Genomic DNA, 17,247 nt, shown 5'->3' with positions numbered 1-17,247 from the left:
GAGGTTCAAGTGGGAGGGGACACGTGTATGCCTATGACTGATTTATGTTGATGTAAGGCTGAAACCAACACAATATTGTAAAGCAATTATCCTCCAATTAAAAAGAAGTTAATTAAAAGGAAAAATATTTTAACATCAACGGGTGCTAAAGCCATACTGCAACGAGAACTGCATCTCAAGAACACTTTCCTTTTTTTACAGTGCTAATTGTCAATTCAGATCCAAAATCGTTAGGTTAACCATGGCTATTCAGCTGTATTTTTGTTCTCACTGATGGTGTTGTTTTCTTATTTATTTATTTATGGCTCCGCCGGGTCTTCCTTGCTGCCCAGGGTTTTCTCTAGTTGCGGAAAGTGGGGGCTACTCTTCATTGCAGCGCTCGGGTTTCGCATTGCAGCGGCCACTTCTGTTGAGGAGCTCAGGCTCTAGGGCACGTAGGCTTCAGTAGGTGCAGCACACGGGGTTAGTTGCTCCGCTGCACCAGGGATCCTCCCAGGCCACAGATTGAACTCATGTCTCTTGCATTTCAAGAAGGATTCTTAACCTCTGAGCCAACAGGGAAGCCCCAGCTATTTCTGACCTACGTCAGTGATTTGATCCACTAACTGTGGGCCAGACATCTGACCCTTCCCTTCTCAAGCTCTGGAAGAATGTTGTCCGAGAACTTGAAAATTCACATAAAAATACAGTGTGTTTAAGACTGTATTCCCTAACTAATTCTCATGTCAGTCTTGTTTTCCAAAGCGGTGGGGAACCTGACAGCTTCAGTAGCCAAGAGGCCTTTGTCAAATTTTGAGTAATTTGAGTAATCATCGAATTCCAGTGCTGATTCATTCAAGGTGCCAAGTTTTTTCCCAGAGAGTTTGATAAGCAGTCCTTGAAATGCTGACATCAGTATCACCTTGACTGTTCATTAGAGTCCTCCAGTTTTTTCAACAAACATTTGGTTGAACACATTTCTTTGTTTTATTTCGTTTTTGTTTGTTTTTTTTTTAACTGAAGCATTCAGGTGACACTGGTGGTAAAGAATCTGCCTGCCAAGGCAGGAGACAAAGGAAACAAGGGTTTGATCTCTGCTTCGGGAAGATCCTCTGGAGAAGGAAATGGAAACCCACTCCAGTATTCTTTCCTGGAGAGTTCTATGGACAGAGGGCGGGCTACAGTCCATGTGGTTACAAAGAGCCGGACATGCCTGAGCACACACACAAATAGTTGATTTACAATATTGTGTTAGTTTCAGGTGGACAAGAAAGTGATTCAGTTATATCTACATACACATATATCTATTCTTTTTCAGATTCTTGTCCCTTATGTTACTACAAAATATTGAGTATAGTTCCCTGTGCTATACAGCAGGTCCTTGCCAATTATCTATTTTATATTTGTTGTTGTTGTTGAGTCACTACATCACGTCAGACTCTTTGCAATCCCATGGACCGTAGCTGGCCAGGCTTCTCTGTCCATGGAATTCTCCAGACAGGAATACTGGAGTGGGTAGCCATTCCCGTCTCCAGAGGATCTTCCCTACCCAGGGACTGAACCCAGGTCTCCTGCTTTGCTTCCCTGATAGCTCAGCTGTTAAAGAATCTGCCTGCAATGCAGGAGACCCCAGTTCGATTCCTGGGTCAGGAAGATCCGCTGGAGAAGGGATAGGGTACCCACTCCAGTATTCTTGGGCTTCCCTAGTGGCTCAGCTGGTAAAGAATCTGCCTGCAATGTGGGAGACCTGGGTTTGATCTCTGGGTTGGGACGATCCCCTGGAGAAGAGAAAGGCTACCCACTCCAGTATTCTGGCCTGAAGAATTCCATGGACTGAATAGTCCATGGGGTCCCAAAGAGTCAGACACAATTGAGCAACTTTCACACACTCCTGTATTGCAGACAGATTTTTTACCGCTGAGCCACCGGGGAAGCCTATTTCATATTGGTTATCCCCATTTCTTGAAAAAGTCCTGAAAGCCCCTTATCTTTTCCCCTCTGTTAAAACTGGGGTAGGAGCCTGTGCCCACAGGCCTGGATTTACAGGGAGGGAGTTGAGTGCTTTGTTCCTGGATTGCAGGGGGTGTCCAGAAAGAGTGCGGGCAGGAGGAAGCCTCTGGAGACGCAGGCGCAGGGCTTGCAGAGAGGCTGGAGAAGACAGGGTTCAAAGCTGGACACAGTGGATGGACCCAGCAGGAGGTCCTGCGGGAATTCTGCTCCCCTCCGGTTTGGATTTAAATCTGTTCAACCTGAGATAAGACATGTAAACCAGGTCTTGGCTTCCGGTCTCACCAGGTGTTATAAATACCAGAGCTGGATGAACGTGCTCTCGGTCAGCTTTATTTTTGCTGTGAGGAGGAATGAAAAACTCAGCCAAGAATTTTTTTGAGCTTCTCAGGAGAAAGAAAAAGCATTATAAAGCAATAAGGCATACTTATTATGTCCAAGTAAGAAGTTCTACGTTTTAGCACCGTGGAGTAGCACACAGTGGCTGCTCTGGTAACATTTGCTGAATAAAGAGGAAGCACACAAGCTTGTTTAACCAAAATAGAACAACTTAAGCTGGGATTTTTCCTTCGATCTTTTTTTTTAATTTGTCAAACAATCCAGAAATGCAGTAGGCATATGTTTAGTTGCTCAGTCGTGTGCAACTCTTTGTGGCCTCTTGGACTTTCAACTTGCTAGGCTCCTCTGCCCATGGGATTTCCCAGGTGAGAATACTGGAGTGGGTTGCCATTCTCTTCTCCAGGGGATCTTCCCGACCCAGGGATTGAACCCAAGTCTCCAGCACTGCGGGTGGATTCTTTCCATTTTTAAAAAATGGGCTAAAAAATATCAAAAATTGAAGTGTCTACCTTTGCAGACATTTCATCAGATGAAGCTAGATTTTCCTCCTGTTGATTCTTTTATGTTTGCTTCTTCCTAGGTCATTACTTTTTGTTATTAGTAACGAAACTCAAATCTGGTTAAATTTGTTTTCTGGTGAAGATTTGTGTTGGGAAGATCTGATTTCTGCCTCCTCTGTTCAGTGGTAGTACACTGGGGTGGAAAGACTGCTCCCCTTGGGGCAGGTTAACCAGCCTACCTGGGTGAGGCCTCTGGTGTGAAAGTGTTTGCTTACATGTAGGTGAATCAATTACTTTCATGTGGCGTATGGCCTTAAGAAAATTAATTACTGCCTCCTACTAATAGTTGAAACTATTCACAATTGAGATGATCTGAAACCAACCTTGTTTTTCTACATTTTTCAGTAAGAGCTTTTTTTTTTTAATTAAAAAAAAAAAAAAACTCTAAATGAAAGCATGGAGATTCTTCTGGAGAAGTAAAACTGCCAGGCTTTGAAGTGCTTAATTGTCTTTAATACCCTTGAGTGCTAGTTAAGAGTTTAAGGTCCTAAGTTCTTACAGAGGACATTTTCAGAAGTAAGGAAAATACCCAACTCAGAGAAAAAGCAAAACCGTAGGAAAAGGATGCTAAACCACTGACCACGTCAACGATTTAAAACTCCAGACAGAAGTAAGCCTCTGCCTGCAGCTCTCCCAGCAACTACCAGTCTCTGCCTGAGAAAGATTTTCCTTTGATGTTCTGTGCAGGATCTAGTCTTAGTTTGCTAGTTTGCATAGTGAGTATTTTTGGAGGCATTCTTTTCTTTTCAAGGCTTTTGTTTTCTTGACATGGAGAAAGAGCCCACACTAAAGAATAGCTGCTGCTGCTGCTAAGTCGCTTCAGTCGTGTCCAACTCTGTGTGACCCCATAGACGGCAGCCCATCAGGCTCCCCCGTCCCTGGGGTTCTCCAGGCAAGAACACTGGAGTGGGTTGCCATTTCCTTCTCCAATGCATGAAAGTGAAAAGTGAAAGTGAAGTCGCTCAGTTGTGTCCAACTCTTAGCGACCCCATGGACTGCAGCCCACCAGGCTCCTCCATCCATGGGATTTTCCAGGCAAGAGTACTGGAGTGGGGTGCCATTGCCTTCTCCGAAAGAATAGCTGCTACATATTTATTTTGCTTCCGCTGTCTGTTTCTGTGGCAGCCCATTTTGAGATTTCGTGTTGGTCCTGGTCACACCTGTGGATGTACACATGGGTGCATGCATCCTGTAACTTGTCACGTGTTAATATCAGGAAGCATTACTGGCTTAGCGTTTCCGGTGTTATTGCTGCCAAGCTTCTATCAGATCATCATTCGTGCTTAAAGTTCTCCCCTCCTGCTTCACATTTGTCCTTGATTGAAATCTCTAGGTTGACTGGGAGTAATTTCTCCTAAATTTCAAGGCTTTGGTCTCTGAATATGACAGAGGAATAAAGGGTGATTACCGCAACGAGGTTAACGTGTCTGAAATGATTCTTACACGTTTAACTTTTCCTTTAGGTCAAAGGTCCATTTTAAGGATACTCTAATGGTTTTAGAGTTTTAAAATATAAATTCTGTGTTCATATCAGTACTATTTACAATAGCCAAGACATGGAAGCAACCCAGGTACTCATCAGGGAATGAGTGCATTAAGAAGATGTGATGTATATACAATATAATATTACTCAGCCACAAAAAAAGAATGAAATGCTGCCATTTGCAGCAATGTAGATGGATATAGAGAGTTTTGCCTAGTGAAATAAGACAAATACTATATATTGCTTATACATGGAATCTAAAAAATAATACAAATGCATATAAATACAGAAACAGACTCACAGACATAGAAAACAAACTTATGGTTATCAAAGGTGGGGGCAGGGACAAATTAGGGGTATGAGATTAATAGACACAAACTATTATAGGATATAGTGTGTAGCACAGGGAATTATAGCCATTATTTTATAATAACCTATATGGAATTCTCCAGGCCAGAATACTGGAGTGGGTAGCCATTCCCTTCTCCAGGAGATCCTCCCAACCCAGGGATTGAACCCAGGTCTCCCGCATTGCAGGCAGATTCTTTACCAGCTGAGCTATCAAGGAAGCCCTTAATAACCTATAATGGAATATAATTTGCACAAAATACTGAATCACTATTCTGTACACCTGAAGCTAACACAATACTGTAAAGCAACTATACTTCCATAAAAAATTGTAAAATAAAATATAAATTTTGCTTATATAATGAATGCTAAGTCAATAGTTTGGGACTAATTTTTCCAAAATCCCTGGCTATAGTTTAAAAAGAGAGAGAGGAAAATAAAAATAAAAAGAGAGAGAGGGAGCTTTGCCCTCAAGTGTAGTCTAACTGAGGAAGAAGAATTACATGCATAATGACATCTGATGTGTGAGTTGTATCCAAGGGACAAAGGTGGCGTTGCATGGTTAACAAGTGGTGGGAGATGAGCAGTCGGCGGGAGGAGCAGGTGAAGAGAGGGGTGACTAGCAACTTCCAGAAGGAAGGAAGGGTGGACGAGGCTTGCCATCGTTTCTGAGCCAGGCTCTGAAGATGGGGAGGAGAGTGACAGGAGGCAATCCAAACGTGGCTCAGAGTGTTAGGGAGACCAGGCTGGGTAAAAGGGTTCGTATCGTGGAAAACAGGTTTGAAGAGATAAAGTTAGGCCGATTCCAGAGATACTTGAAAGCCCTGGGTCTTGCAGGTCAGCTCTTTGGCAGGATTGGTTAGGAAAACGAAAACTGCCAACTTTGACAGGCCTGTGGTCCCAAAAGGAATCCAGGATTTCAGAAAGGTTTATTAGGTCCGTGCAACTCACTGGTGAATGTTGCATTGAGTCTTTGTTTTATTTTTAACAAAGTTTTGAGAGCATAAAACTTGGAGGAAAATGAATTTCAGGACCCCAAAAGTACTTTGGCCAACCTGCCAGGTCAGTTCTGTATGTTTGTGTCTAAATGTGCATTTTTGGTACCTTGGGGGGTGGTTGGGGGGGGCGTGCAGAAACTGTCCTTTATGTGTGAAATGGGAGACAGGATGGAGCTGTGTTGCACTATCAGATGTGTTGTGATAACCAGAGCATAATAGTTTCTGTGGAGTTCGTCTATAAATTACTAGGGGGAGAAATGAGATGATTATTTATAGCCTAAGAATTCTATTGAAGCCCTAACTAAGTTGCATAGTAGAAAAGAAAGAATATCAGGACTCTGTTTCCTTTTAATTTACGGACTGGGCTAATAAAACAATACAAAAGAGTCTTGATATCAATCACAGCTTCATCTTGTAGGTTGTTTCTCATTATAAAACTCACTTTTGTTACTGCACATCACCGCCGTAAAACTAGGAATGAGCACAGAAACAGAAACTATAAGAAACCATAAAATACGATTCCTCTCATCTTTATTTGAGTAACTCAGAGCGTGTTAGGACAGGTGAAGATTGTTAAGAAGTGCCAGCATTGGGATGACCCTGGTCCAGCAGCTAAGACTCCGTGCTCCATGCAGGGGGTCCGGGTTTGATCCCTGGTCAGGGAACTAGATCCCACATGCCACCACTAAAGATGCCGCGTGCTGCAACTAAGACTCGGGGCAGCCAAAATAAAAATACTAAAAAAAAACCTGCCAGCACTAAGGCTAACAATGTCTCTTGTGTATATTCAGATTATATTATCTCAGAGTGTATACCTTCCATGTAATATGACTCTTATCTTTACTTGCACCCACTGCTTAACCAGAGGAAAAGCCCATACCTGGTAATGATCTACGGTGACTCAGAAACAGTTTCCACTGTGAAGCTCCTGCATTTTTAATGTCCCTGAAGGTCAAGAAGAACTTATCTTTTTGGAAGCAGCTTGGCTGTTAAATCATTATATTGGGATTTCTCAGGATATAGTCTTCAAGGTAATTTCTATCTTCAGATTGTTTTTCTAGGTTTGGGAACAAAACTTCCCAATGTTCCTGTGAGTGTAGAATGAGATGATGAAAGAGTGGGATGTGGGTTTGCACATGGATCCGGCCTGCCCTGGGAAGTGGGGGTGTTTTTAAGGAGCTCATTTCTCCCCCTTTTCCCAGCGGAGGCTGTGCTTCTGCCGACTGTACCTCGGCCCGAAGTTTACAGTGGGGTCTGGACAGGAGTTGGGGTCTCTAAGCCTGGATCACAGTCCAGGGGTTCAGAGCCCCAAGACCCAACCCAGATCTTTTGTGAAGAGTTTGCCTTGGCAGCGAGTCGGAGCGGTTCTCACTTTAGAGTTGTCACACAGTTGTGCTAAGCAAAATTAGTTCCACATCACTTGGTTAAGGAGGATCATTTTCCCCTTCATGTTCGGAACTGCAAAGACAATAATCACCCTTGTGATTCCGTTTAGCTTGTCTGCAGGGAATCTTAAGTCTCAGAAGAAGTTGATCCCCTCCCCCCACCCCAGGGGACAAAGCCTAGTAGTTGAATGGAAGGGAACTCATCTGTTTGTTCCAGTTTAGATTCTTTAGTAAACTGGGTCTGGTCAGCCTTTGCCTGGCTAATTTCGAGCTAAGTTGTGATCCAAGAAAAGTTTAAATTCAGGGTTTCTCCCTCCAAGTAAAGCCAGGCTGTCTTCAGCGTTTCCTTTCTAGACTGTCCCCAGGTTTCTTGACTGTGGATGTCTCCTTTGCTTCTCTCACTAAATCCAAACTCATCTGTCCTGTGTCACCTCCTGAGCCACTGAGCCTTGCAGAGTTTCCCGAGTTTCCCAGGAAAAGTCATTGTTCCTCAAATCTCTAGGGAACCTGGTCAAAGAACTAACATCCCACATGCCATGTGCTAGCTAAGCCTGAGTGCCACAACTGGAGAAGCCTGTGTGCACGGCAAAAAGCCCGAGCACCGCAATGAAGAGCCCCCCCAGTGAAGACCACCCAAAATTTTTTTTTAATTTTTTTAATTAAACAAAACAAAATTCATGCCCTGCTTTGCTCAGGTCTGCTCCTCGTACATCTAGTTGCACTTCCTCCCTTTTCCAGCCCATTTGGCATTGTGCTTTAGCCCAGTTCAGCGCTTCACCTCAACCACTCACCACTTTTCAAACAAGTCATGTATTTCCATAGCTTTGCTTACTCTATGTTTCGAATGCCTAGCACGGTTTGCTTCATTAGCAGTCTCCTGAAATCTCAAACATCTCTTAGTGCTGGCCTTTCTGAAAGTCCCTGAGCCCTCCCAGGGAGTGTGGCCACCTTCCCCTTGATTCCCGTGTGCCGTGTCATGGCGCTGAACACAGCGATGCATCCGTCCTCTGTTACAGTTGGCACCACGTGGCAGAGTTACTTGTGGAACGTGATAAAAATGCACACGCTCAGGTGTTACCCCGGAAGATGTATTCAGTAGGTCTGGGTCTGACCCGTTGCTAGATTAAGGACCAATACCCTGACCAAGTTCCCCTGAGGAGGAGATGCTTCTTATTCACCTGCCTGTTTTTTTCTAGCATCTGGCATCTGCTCCTTGTGAAGTAGGAGAATGGTAAACATCAGAAGAATATGCTGAGATTAGAGAGGAAGTTGGATTGCAAAGGGAAGCAAGGAGTGATGGGTAGGCGTGCGTGCTAAGTCGATTCAGTTGTATCCAACTATTTGGGACCTTATGGATTGTAGCCCACCAGGCTCCTCTGCCCATGGAATTCTCCAGGCAAGAATACTGGAGTGGGTAGCCATTCCCTTCTCCAGAAGACCTTCTCAACCCAGGGATCGAATCCAGGTCTCCTGCATTACAGGCAGATTCCTTACCGTCTGAGCCACCAGGGAAGCCCAGTGGGTAGGACGAACTTTGATTCTGCAGCCTGGCGGTAGGGGTGGGTGATTGCTTTTAGGAGAAGGGTGACATCACAGTGGTGTTTCAAGATTAATCCAGCAGGATGGTCAAGAGTGGAAAAGGTGAAGAGCAGAGTCAAATGTGGTAAAATGTGGTCCTGTACTCGGGAGGGGGCCCAGAAAGGAAGTGGAACCAGCTGACATTGTGCAGGAAGAATCAACAGGGCCGAGCAGCTGGCTGGCTGTGAGCGGCAGGGACAGGGAGGAGCCAGTGATGTCCCCACGGCTGTTTGTGTGACGAGGCTGAAAGCTGCTGTGCCTGAGATGGGTCTTTGACAAGATGACTCAGCTCTAGGGTTTGGTGAATGATGGAAAGACCCAGATCCTTGGATTGCTTTGTAGACCTGACTGTGGCCAGTTGGAACTCTGATGGATGGGGATGATGGTGGAAGGAGGGCCGGCTACCTTCCATCCAGGCCATTCTGGGTCTTTCTGGAACGTACAGGGGAGGGGTGGGTGGGAAGCCACCTTCCTCTCTGGCTCCCATGCGCTTGCTGGGCGTGCACTGGCCTCACCAGCCACAGCCCCATCAGCTCCACCAGCACTGTCAGCTCCGAGGGCCACGACTGGCCGCTCTCGGCACATGGAGATTTACCAAGACTGTGGATCACTTGCAACCTTGTCCCGATAAACTGGACTTCACCAGAAAAGGAAACTCCTAGTAAATGCTGAGAAACAAACACAGGAAGCCTAACGAATGAACAGAGAACGTGCACACACGGCTGTGGGTCCCTCCGTGGTGTTAACCTGTGACGCCTCCTGCTCTGCTTCCCGGGGAGAAGGCGGTTTTCATCTCTGGGGCCCTCTTACCAACCCTGGTCTCCCTTTGTATGACGTGCACATTTGCAGCCATAAAATGTGAGGCCTTGATTGGGCGAGGAGATGAGACATTGAGAGGTGGTCGTGAACTCACAGACCCTTAGCTTCTGGCCACTCTGTCAGATGGGTCTGCTCCCGCTTCTTTATCTCTGGCTGTCCCCTTGACGGGGCAGACCCGTACTCCTCTCGCTCAGAAATCCGTCCCCCTCCGTGGCTCTCCTGGGGAATTCTATATTTTTGGCTTCTGGAGAATGAGGACCAGGAGCAGCCCCTGGTTCTTGATTCCTTAAGAGATGAAAGAAGATTGACTGTCTGAGCCTGTGAAGGGTATTGAGCCAAGGTCTCCACTTTCTCCCCCACAACCTCTGGCTTCTGAAGAATTCTGATTAGTTTCCTCATCTTCTTTCAAGGGAATTGTTTGTAGAAGTCTAAGCACTGCAGTTTTACAGTATCAGAATAACTTTTAAACTGTGGGTGTGCACGCGTGCTCAGTCATGTCTGACTTTTTGCAACCCCACGGACTGTAGCCCACCTGGCTCCTCTGCTAATGGGATTCTCCAGGCAAGAATACTGGAGTGGGTTGCCATTTCCTCCTCCATGGGATGTTCCCGACCCAGGGATCGAACCCATGCCTCCTGCATCAATCGGCAGGCCGATGGTTTACCGCTGAGCCATCGGAGAAGCACAGGAGAAAGGCTTGCTCTCGGATGGTGTGGTCAGTTACTGCCCCCGCCCCACGGGCTGCACTCTGTGCAGACCCCAAGCCAAGTCTGCCGAGGGACTTGGCAGGATAAGCCAGGTCCTGTCCCACCCCGCACACAGCCCCCGGGTCCCTCACTGGAGGTGAATCAGTACCTCATCTCCTGCCTTTCCTCTGGCTGTTGAGGGGACGCCTCACTGCCCGGCCCCCTTTCTGTGAGTCCTGATGACTTAGTTCGGGATGAGGCAGTGCTGAGTCAAGGGGTAGGAATCTGCAGGGCAGAAGGAATCTGAGAATGCCTGTCCCAGTTCCCACGTGACCCCAGGATGCAGCTGTGACGCCTCTGTCTGCCTTCACCTAGCTCTGTCACCGGCCACTGCCATTCACACACTGAGTGTGTCTGCTGTGTGTGTGTGTGTGCATGCTCAACTCACAGCAGGCACTTAATTCATTAGAGTGATACTCTTGGGAGTTTCACCACCGATACCTGAACATCTCAGTCGCATTTTATTGGCTGTGTGGACAGTTCAGGCTTTCTTATTATTTATTTGTTTAGGCTTTTTCTTCTTTTTAAAAACTTATGTGTTTAGGCTTTCTTATTGTTAAGTTGCAAAACTTTTAACATTTTCTCAAGTCCTTTTTTTTTTTTAAATCATTTGGCATAATAGTGACTTACAAAAGGGTATATACGCTCAGAATTTTCTGTTCCCTAGCCTCGCTCCTAAATTGCCATTTGACTAGTGCTAATTGACCTGGGAAATAAAGAGAAATGAGGGTGAAGAATAATTTCTTTTTTAATCTGTTCTAACGTCTCGGGATTTCTATGAGATTGCTCAGCAATTCTGGACGTCTTAAATGACAGGGTCCACCTAACGGTGTTCAATACTGATTAAGTTTTCTCTGAGAATAATACGTGCATTGGGACTTCCCTGGTGGTCCAGTGGCTGAGACCATGCTGCCAGCGCTGGGGGCCCGGGTTCAATCGCTGGTCGGGGAACTGGATCCCACATGACGCAACTAAGAGTTCCCACGCCACAACTAAAGATGCCACCGTGAAGACGGAAGATCCCAAGTGCTGCAGCCGAAGGAAGAAAGAATAGAAGTAATGTACACACTAGTGCCTGTACGTAACCCAGATAGTACCTAGGGCTGTTTTAGCTCATGGCCCCCTCAGGAATCTTCAGGGGCTTGTAAGGCCTCCCAGCGGCGCCTTCCGTCTAGGGAGGGAAGAACACCCGTGTCTTCACTTGCTGTAACGTCAGGTCACGTGTAACACAGGCGGTGTCTTCCCGTATTCCCTGCTAGGCTTCTTTGGTCTTCTAGACAGTTTTGTTTAACTCGACTGTCTATTGTTCAGGGGCTGAACTGAATTTCCTGCTGGAACAGCCGAGGACTATACAAGACTAAGGGGCTTGGGTTGGGGGGTGGGGACAGTTTCACTGTCTTTGTCTCTGAAAGTGAAAATGTGAGCTTCCCGATGGTATTAACTAACTGATGGGGCCTTAGCATCTTATGTAGAAATTGCAGTAGCATCATGGCCTCCAAAGTCTAGGATCTCCCAAGTGTCAGTCTTCGGTTAGCAATTCATTAGGTCTTGTCACTCCCCCTAAACTCTGAACTGTAATAAAGCTGGAAAGGAACCATAATGTTGTGGTGTCTGAGGCAGAAAAGGCTAGAATTTATGAGCAGCACGGGGAAGCCAGAACCTGAACGTGACGGAGCGTGCGGAGCATGGAAGTACAGACCCAGAGAGCAGAGGACTGTGTCAGAATATGATTTCATCAGAGTTTCAGCACCAAAACAATTTTTAGTACACCCATCTTCCCTTAAAAATAATTCTTACTATGAGCATTCCCTGACACTCCAGTGGTTAGAACTCGGTGCCTTCACTGCCGTGGGCCCAGGTTCACTAAGATCCCACATGCTGTGCAGCTAGAAAAAAAATCTTATTACTATTCAGCCATAAAGAATAAAATAATGCCATTTTCAGGAACATGGATGGACCTCAAGATTTCATACTAAGTAAAGTAAGTCAGACAGGGAAAGACAAATATCATATGATATCACCTATATGTGGAATCTATATATGAACTTATCTACAAAATAGAAACAGAGTCACTGACATAGAGCACAGACTTGGGGTTGCCAAGGGGGAGGGGGCAGGGGAGGGGAGGACTGAGAGTTTGGAATTAGCAAATGGAAACTATTATCTAAGATAGCTAACAACAAGATCATGCTGTTTAGCATAGGGAACTATATTCAATATCCTGTGATAAAAATGTAATGGAAAAGAATGTAAACAAGCATGTGTATATATGTGTATATATATATATATAAAACACTGAATCACTTTGCTATACAGCAGAAATTACAACATTGTAAGTCAACTATACTTCAATAAAAACAATCCTTACATCTTCATAATGAGGAAGGAGATAAAGGAGAACTGGAAATGAGCATCACCAAACAAGCTGACACTGGGGGGTCATACTTGTCTTAACAGTGGAAGCTGTAGACCAGCTGACTTTAACTCTCAATGCCCATGTGTCTTGCGGGGGGCGAGGCCTTCACCATCTGTGCTGACTAACCCTTGTCACCTTGTGCTTACTCCTCCAGGGGTGACCACCACCTGGGCATGGGACACTGGCCCCTTCCCCACTTCCTGTGAGTGAGCCAGCGGCTGGGGTTACTGTGGGGATGCCTGTCCATCACCGGAAGTCAGACTCTTGGGAGATGGACCCTGATTCATCACCCGGCTGCAGGCTCGGTGACCTGAGCAGAGGGAGCAGTTTGGAGAGTCAGGCCAGCAGCTCCCGTTCCAGAAGCCTCACTCTGGTGAGTGACTGTTTCTCTGGTGCTCTGTGTGCTTGAATGTTGGCTGACTTCGCCCCCCTCTCAGGAGTATGTTACAGCATCCTTTTGGGGTAACTGGCCTGATGTTTTGGAATATTTTCTCTCTGAAGTGGCATTTTGATGTTAATCATCTTAAGTTTTGCACACATGCAGAGCAGAGAATTGGCTGCTGCAACCCAGAGCACACGTACCTGAAGGCGGCCACCAGTCCAGCCCGGATACCTGCCTTTACGGTCCAGTGACTGGAAGATGGGAAACACCTCACAAGATAAATCAAATTCACTTTAAAACAGATGTTTAACTCCTTTACAAGTATAAATGCTTCCATATCCCTTTCTCTCAGCATCCAGACTTTTAAATGAGCATCAACAAGCTTTGGCTACTTGAGTGAAAAAAAAAGAAAAAAGTCTTTAAAGTTAAGAAATGACCTTTTGGCCCTTCCCACCCCTCAGGGTTAGGGATGGAGACCTTCATATTCATAGAGGGAAGGACAGGAGAAAGTTCATCTTGAATCTTAATAATAATGGTCCATTGTTCTTCTCAGCCTGCCTTCTAATGGGAGCATGAATTTCCTTCAGATACATGGAGCCCTGAAATTAACCTCAGCTGTGCTGAACATACCCACTGCAGTATCCTTGCCTGGAGAATTCCATGGACAGAGGAGCCTGGTTGGGCTACAGTCCTTGGGGTCGCAAAGAGTTGGACACAGCTGAGCGACTGATACTTTCACATGCTAAACATAGGGACTTACCTGGTGGTTCAGATGGTAAAGAATCTGCCTGCAATGCAGGAGACCTAGGTTTGATCCCAGGTTGGGAAGATACCCTGGAGCAGGGAATGGCTACCCATTCAAGTATTCTTGGATAATCCCTGGAGAATCCCATGGACTAAGGAGCTGGTGGGCTACAAGTTCATGGGTTCACAAAGAGTCAGACACGACTAAGTGACTAACACTTTTCATGCTGAGCATAAGAAAGAAATAGACAGAGGGCAGTTAATAGTAATAATAATAGAATCTTATAGACTCCTACTCGGGAAAAAAAAGAAATTTTTTTCAACCACCCTGCTAAGTATGTAATAAATTTTATTTGATTGATTCACCAAAGGAAAAATATGTTACAAATTACTCTCTGAATATCTGAGAACCTATAAATCCTTAAGTATGGAGAATTGGGGACTAATTTTTTAACTTAAAAAATGTATATGTTAAAAGACATGTTGAGACTTCCCTGGTGGCTCAGCGGTAGAGAATCCCCCCTGCCAGTTCGGGGGGACGCAGGCTCAGTCCCTGGTCCGGGAAGATCCCACATGCCGCGCGGGGCAACTAAGCAACTAGTGAAGCCCACGCGCCCGAGACCTGTGCTTCAGAACAAGAGAAGCCACCTCGGTGAGAAGGCCGGGCACCGAGAGGAAGAGTAGCCTCTGCTCACCGCAACCAGAGAAAGGCCACGCAGCCACGAAGACCCAGCACAGCCAAAAACGGGCAACTTGTTTTTTAAAAAGACACATTGAAAGACTGGGTAGAGAAGACATACAGATTAATACTCCAGCCATTGGTAGAATCTGTTCTCCAAAGCGCAGCTCGGAAACAGCCCTGCCCTGATGTGAATGTGGTGTGGCTAACTGAGGAACACAGTCGGAAGGCTGCCCTGTGAGCCTGCGGGGAATAAAGCTGCGAATGGTCGTCAGATGACCTCCGTCTCTGAGGAAATAGGTGTAGTGTATATTATGTCAGTGTTTGAATTATTTTTGTGTCTTTCACATTCATTGTCTTGTTGAACTTGAGGCGGATCTCTTAGCATCCTTTCTTCCATGGCCCTTTTGCTAGAAAGTCAAAATAATCCCTTCTGTCTCCTCCTGGGAGAGGCCATGACCCCAGGTGTGTCTAGTGCTCTGAATTTGGGGCCGGCAAGTTGCTACTTTTCCACCTCTGTGGTAGTCCTGCGGGGTCCCCTCTTCACGTGAGGCGTAACGCCCCCTCCCACCACATCCCCTGTGGTGGCTCACACTCATACACTCAAAGACAGACAGGGCTTGAGGGAAACCTGTCCACGGAGGACGCTTTCTGTCTCTTCTGTGTGTGTGATTTTTTGCGTGCATGTGTGCTAAGTTGCTTCAGTCGTGTCCGATTCTTTGTGACCCCATGGACTGTACTACAGCCCACCAGGCTCCTCCGTCCATGGGATTCTCCAGGCAAGAAGACTGGAGTGGGTTGCCATGCCCTTATCCAGAGGATCTTTCTGACCCAGAGATTGAACTCGTTTCTTTTATGTCTCCTGCACTGGCAGGCGGGTTCTTTACTATGCTTGGCTCCACTGTGGAACCTACCCCATCACACATGGGGAGCCCGTGTGTGATTTCTCCCTTGGTTCTGATCTATGCTTGGCTCCACTGTGGAACCTACCCCATCACACATGGGGAGCCCGTGTGTGATTTCTCCCTTGGCTCTGATCTACGCTTGGCTCCACTGTGGAACCTACCCCATCACACATGGGGAGCCTGTGTGTGATTTCTCCCCTGGCTCTGATCTACGCTTGGCTCCACTGTGGAACCTACCCCATCACACATGGGGAGCCTGTGTGTGATTTCTCCCTTGGCTCTGATCTACGCTTGGCTCCACTGTGGAACCCACGTCCCCCAGCACCGAGGCCCACAAACGCCTTCCAGCACAGGCAGCTCAGAGCTGTAAGGCTGTGCTCACCCTGCTCACCTTGACCCCCTGGGGTTTACAAATGTAAGAGATCTACAGTCTTTCTCGTCTTTGAACCGAAAGGTATTTCTAATATTTTACCATAAATACATCCATGATAACAGTTTCACAATAAACCATTTCTCCCTGTGTCTGGAGCTGAAACTTAACAGACCTCCTTTCAAAGAAGAGCTTTGGTCTCTGAAGATGACTCCCTGGGTCTAACGTGGGTGATTTCTACCTTTGCTCAGACACTGAAACACGTTCTCGGAGGTGAGGGTGCCGGTAGAGCCTGTGCTCTGGTGGCTGTGGTCCATCCTGACACAATAGGCTGCAGGTTTGCTCCCCGGGGCAGCGGATCCTGAGATGGAGGTCCCAGTGCATGAAGCTTCTTAGGCCCGTTCCTGGGCTCAGCATCTGGAAGGAAGAGGAAGCGGGACTTGGGCAGAGAGAGAAGCTGTGATGCAGGCCCAGCGAAGGCCTCAGCTGATCCTCAGGAAGCCCTGGTGCCGGGAGGCCCTCCAGCAGTCTCGCAGTGGGCTGAGCGTGGAGCCTGGACGCCCACTACTCAGCCATCAGCCCTGGGTGGGGACACCCCTGGAGGGAGGCGCGACCTTGACAGGACAGTTCCCAAGGGGACTGCCAACTGAGGGCCGCCTACCAGCAGCATGCCCAACAGGTGGGGGACGAGTCCTTCATCCCCAGGGCGCATCACACTCTCGGCCACGAAGGTGTAGGAGGAAAGGAACAGAGCCTTTCAGAGGGACCAGTGTCACCAGAGCAGCAATAAGATGTTTGAATCAGAAGCAAAACTGTGAAATGAACCTGGGGAGTTTGCAAGAGACCACCATGTAAATAAAGCTCTTTATGCAGTGTCCATCTAGGCAGGTGGGGCTTTCATACCCTCTTCTGTCAGATTTGGAGGACGTGTGTGATGCTGACTCTGTCAGGACGTTAGACCCAGGGAGTCATCTTCAGAGACCAAAGCTCTTCTTTGAAAGGAGGTCTGTTAAGTTTCAGCTCCAGTCACAGGGAGAAATGGTTTATTGTGAAACTGTTATCATGGATGTATTTATGGTAAAATATTAGAAATACCTTTCGGCTCAAAGACGAGAAAGACTGTAGATCTCTTACATTTGTAAACCCCAGGGGGTCAAGGTGAGCAGGTGAGCACAGCCTTACAGCTCTGAGCTGCCTGTGCTGGAAGGCGTTTGTGGGCCGGTGCTGGGGGACGCCGGTTCCACAGTGGAGCCAAGCATAGATCAGAAGGCCGTTCCCCAAGGTGTTTATAATTCCTCTTAAGCCCTCCAAGAAATCTGTATGCATTTTTCCAGTTGCTTTCTTCCTTACTGATGCTACTCAGTAGCCTGAAAAGCAGCTCAGAATAGTAATAAACACAGGATATTGGAGACATGCCTGGGTTCAAGTTAAATTTGCCTCCCTTTGTAAGCTGGAACAGCTACTTAATCACTTTCTCCATCAGTTCAAAAAGGGGTGGGGGGCTGAGAG

At 46.7% G+C, this 17,247-nt stretch overlaps 1 protein-coding gene across 2 annotated transcripts in view; it reads left to right on the top strand.

The window, feature by feature from the left end:
* The window catches only part of PROSER2 (proline and serine rich 2), a 40,865-nt gene that overhangs the window by 6,725 nt on the left and 16,893 nt on the right, over window positions 1-17,247 (top strand). Inside the window, exons 1-2 of one of the 2 annotated variants that reach the window (XM_070800725.1) lie at window positions 22-6,745; window positions 12,813-13,031. In XM_070800725.1, coding sequence (XP_070656826.1) covers window positions 12,894-13,031 — 138 coding nt within the window. In that variant the 5' untranslated portion in view covers window positions 22-6,745; window positions 12,813-12,893. Of the gene's footprint in view, window positions 1-21; window positions 6,746-12,812; window positions 13,032-17,247 lie in introns of those variants that run through there. The other variant, XM_019972913.2, reaches the window with a different exon arrangement.

Source organism: Bos indicus, chromosome 13 (assembly GCF_029378745.1).
Source record: "Bos indicus isolate NIAB-ARS_2022 breed Sahiwal x Tharparkar chromosome 13, NIAB-ARS_B.indTharparkar_mat_pri_1.0, whole genome shotgun sequence".
Classification (NCBI taxonomy): Eukaryota; Metazoa; Chordata; class Mammalia; order Artiodactyla; family Bovidae; genus Bos; species Bos indicus.
This window is presented reverse-complemented; position numbering and strand designations above follow the sequence as displayed.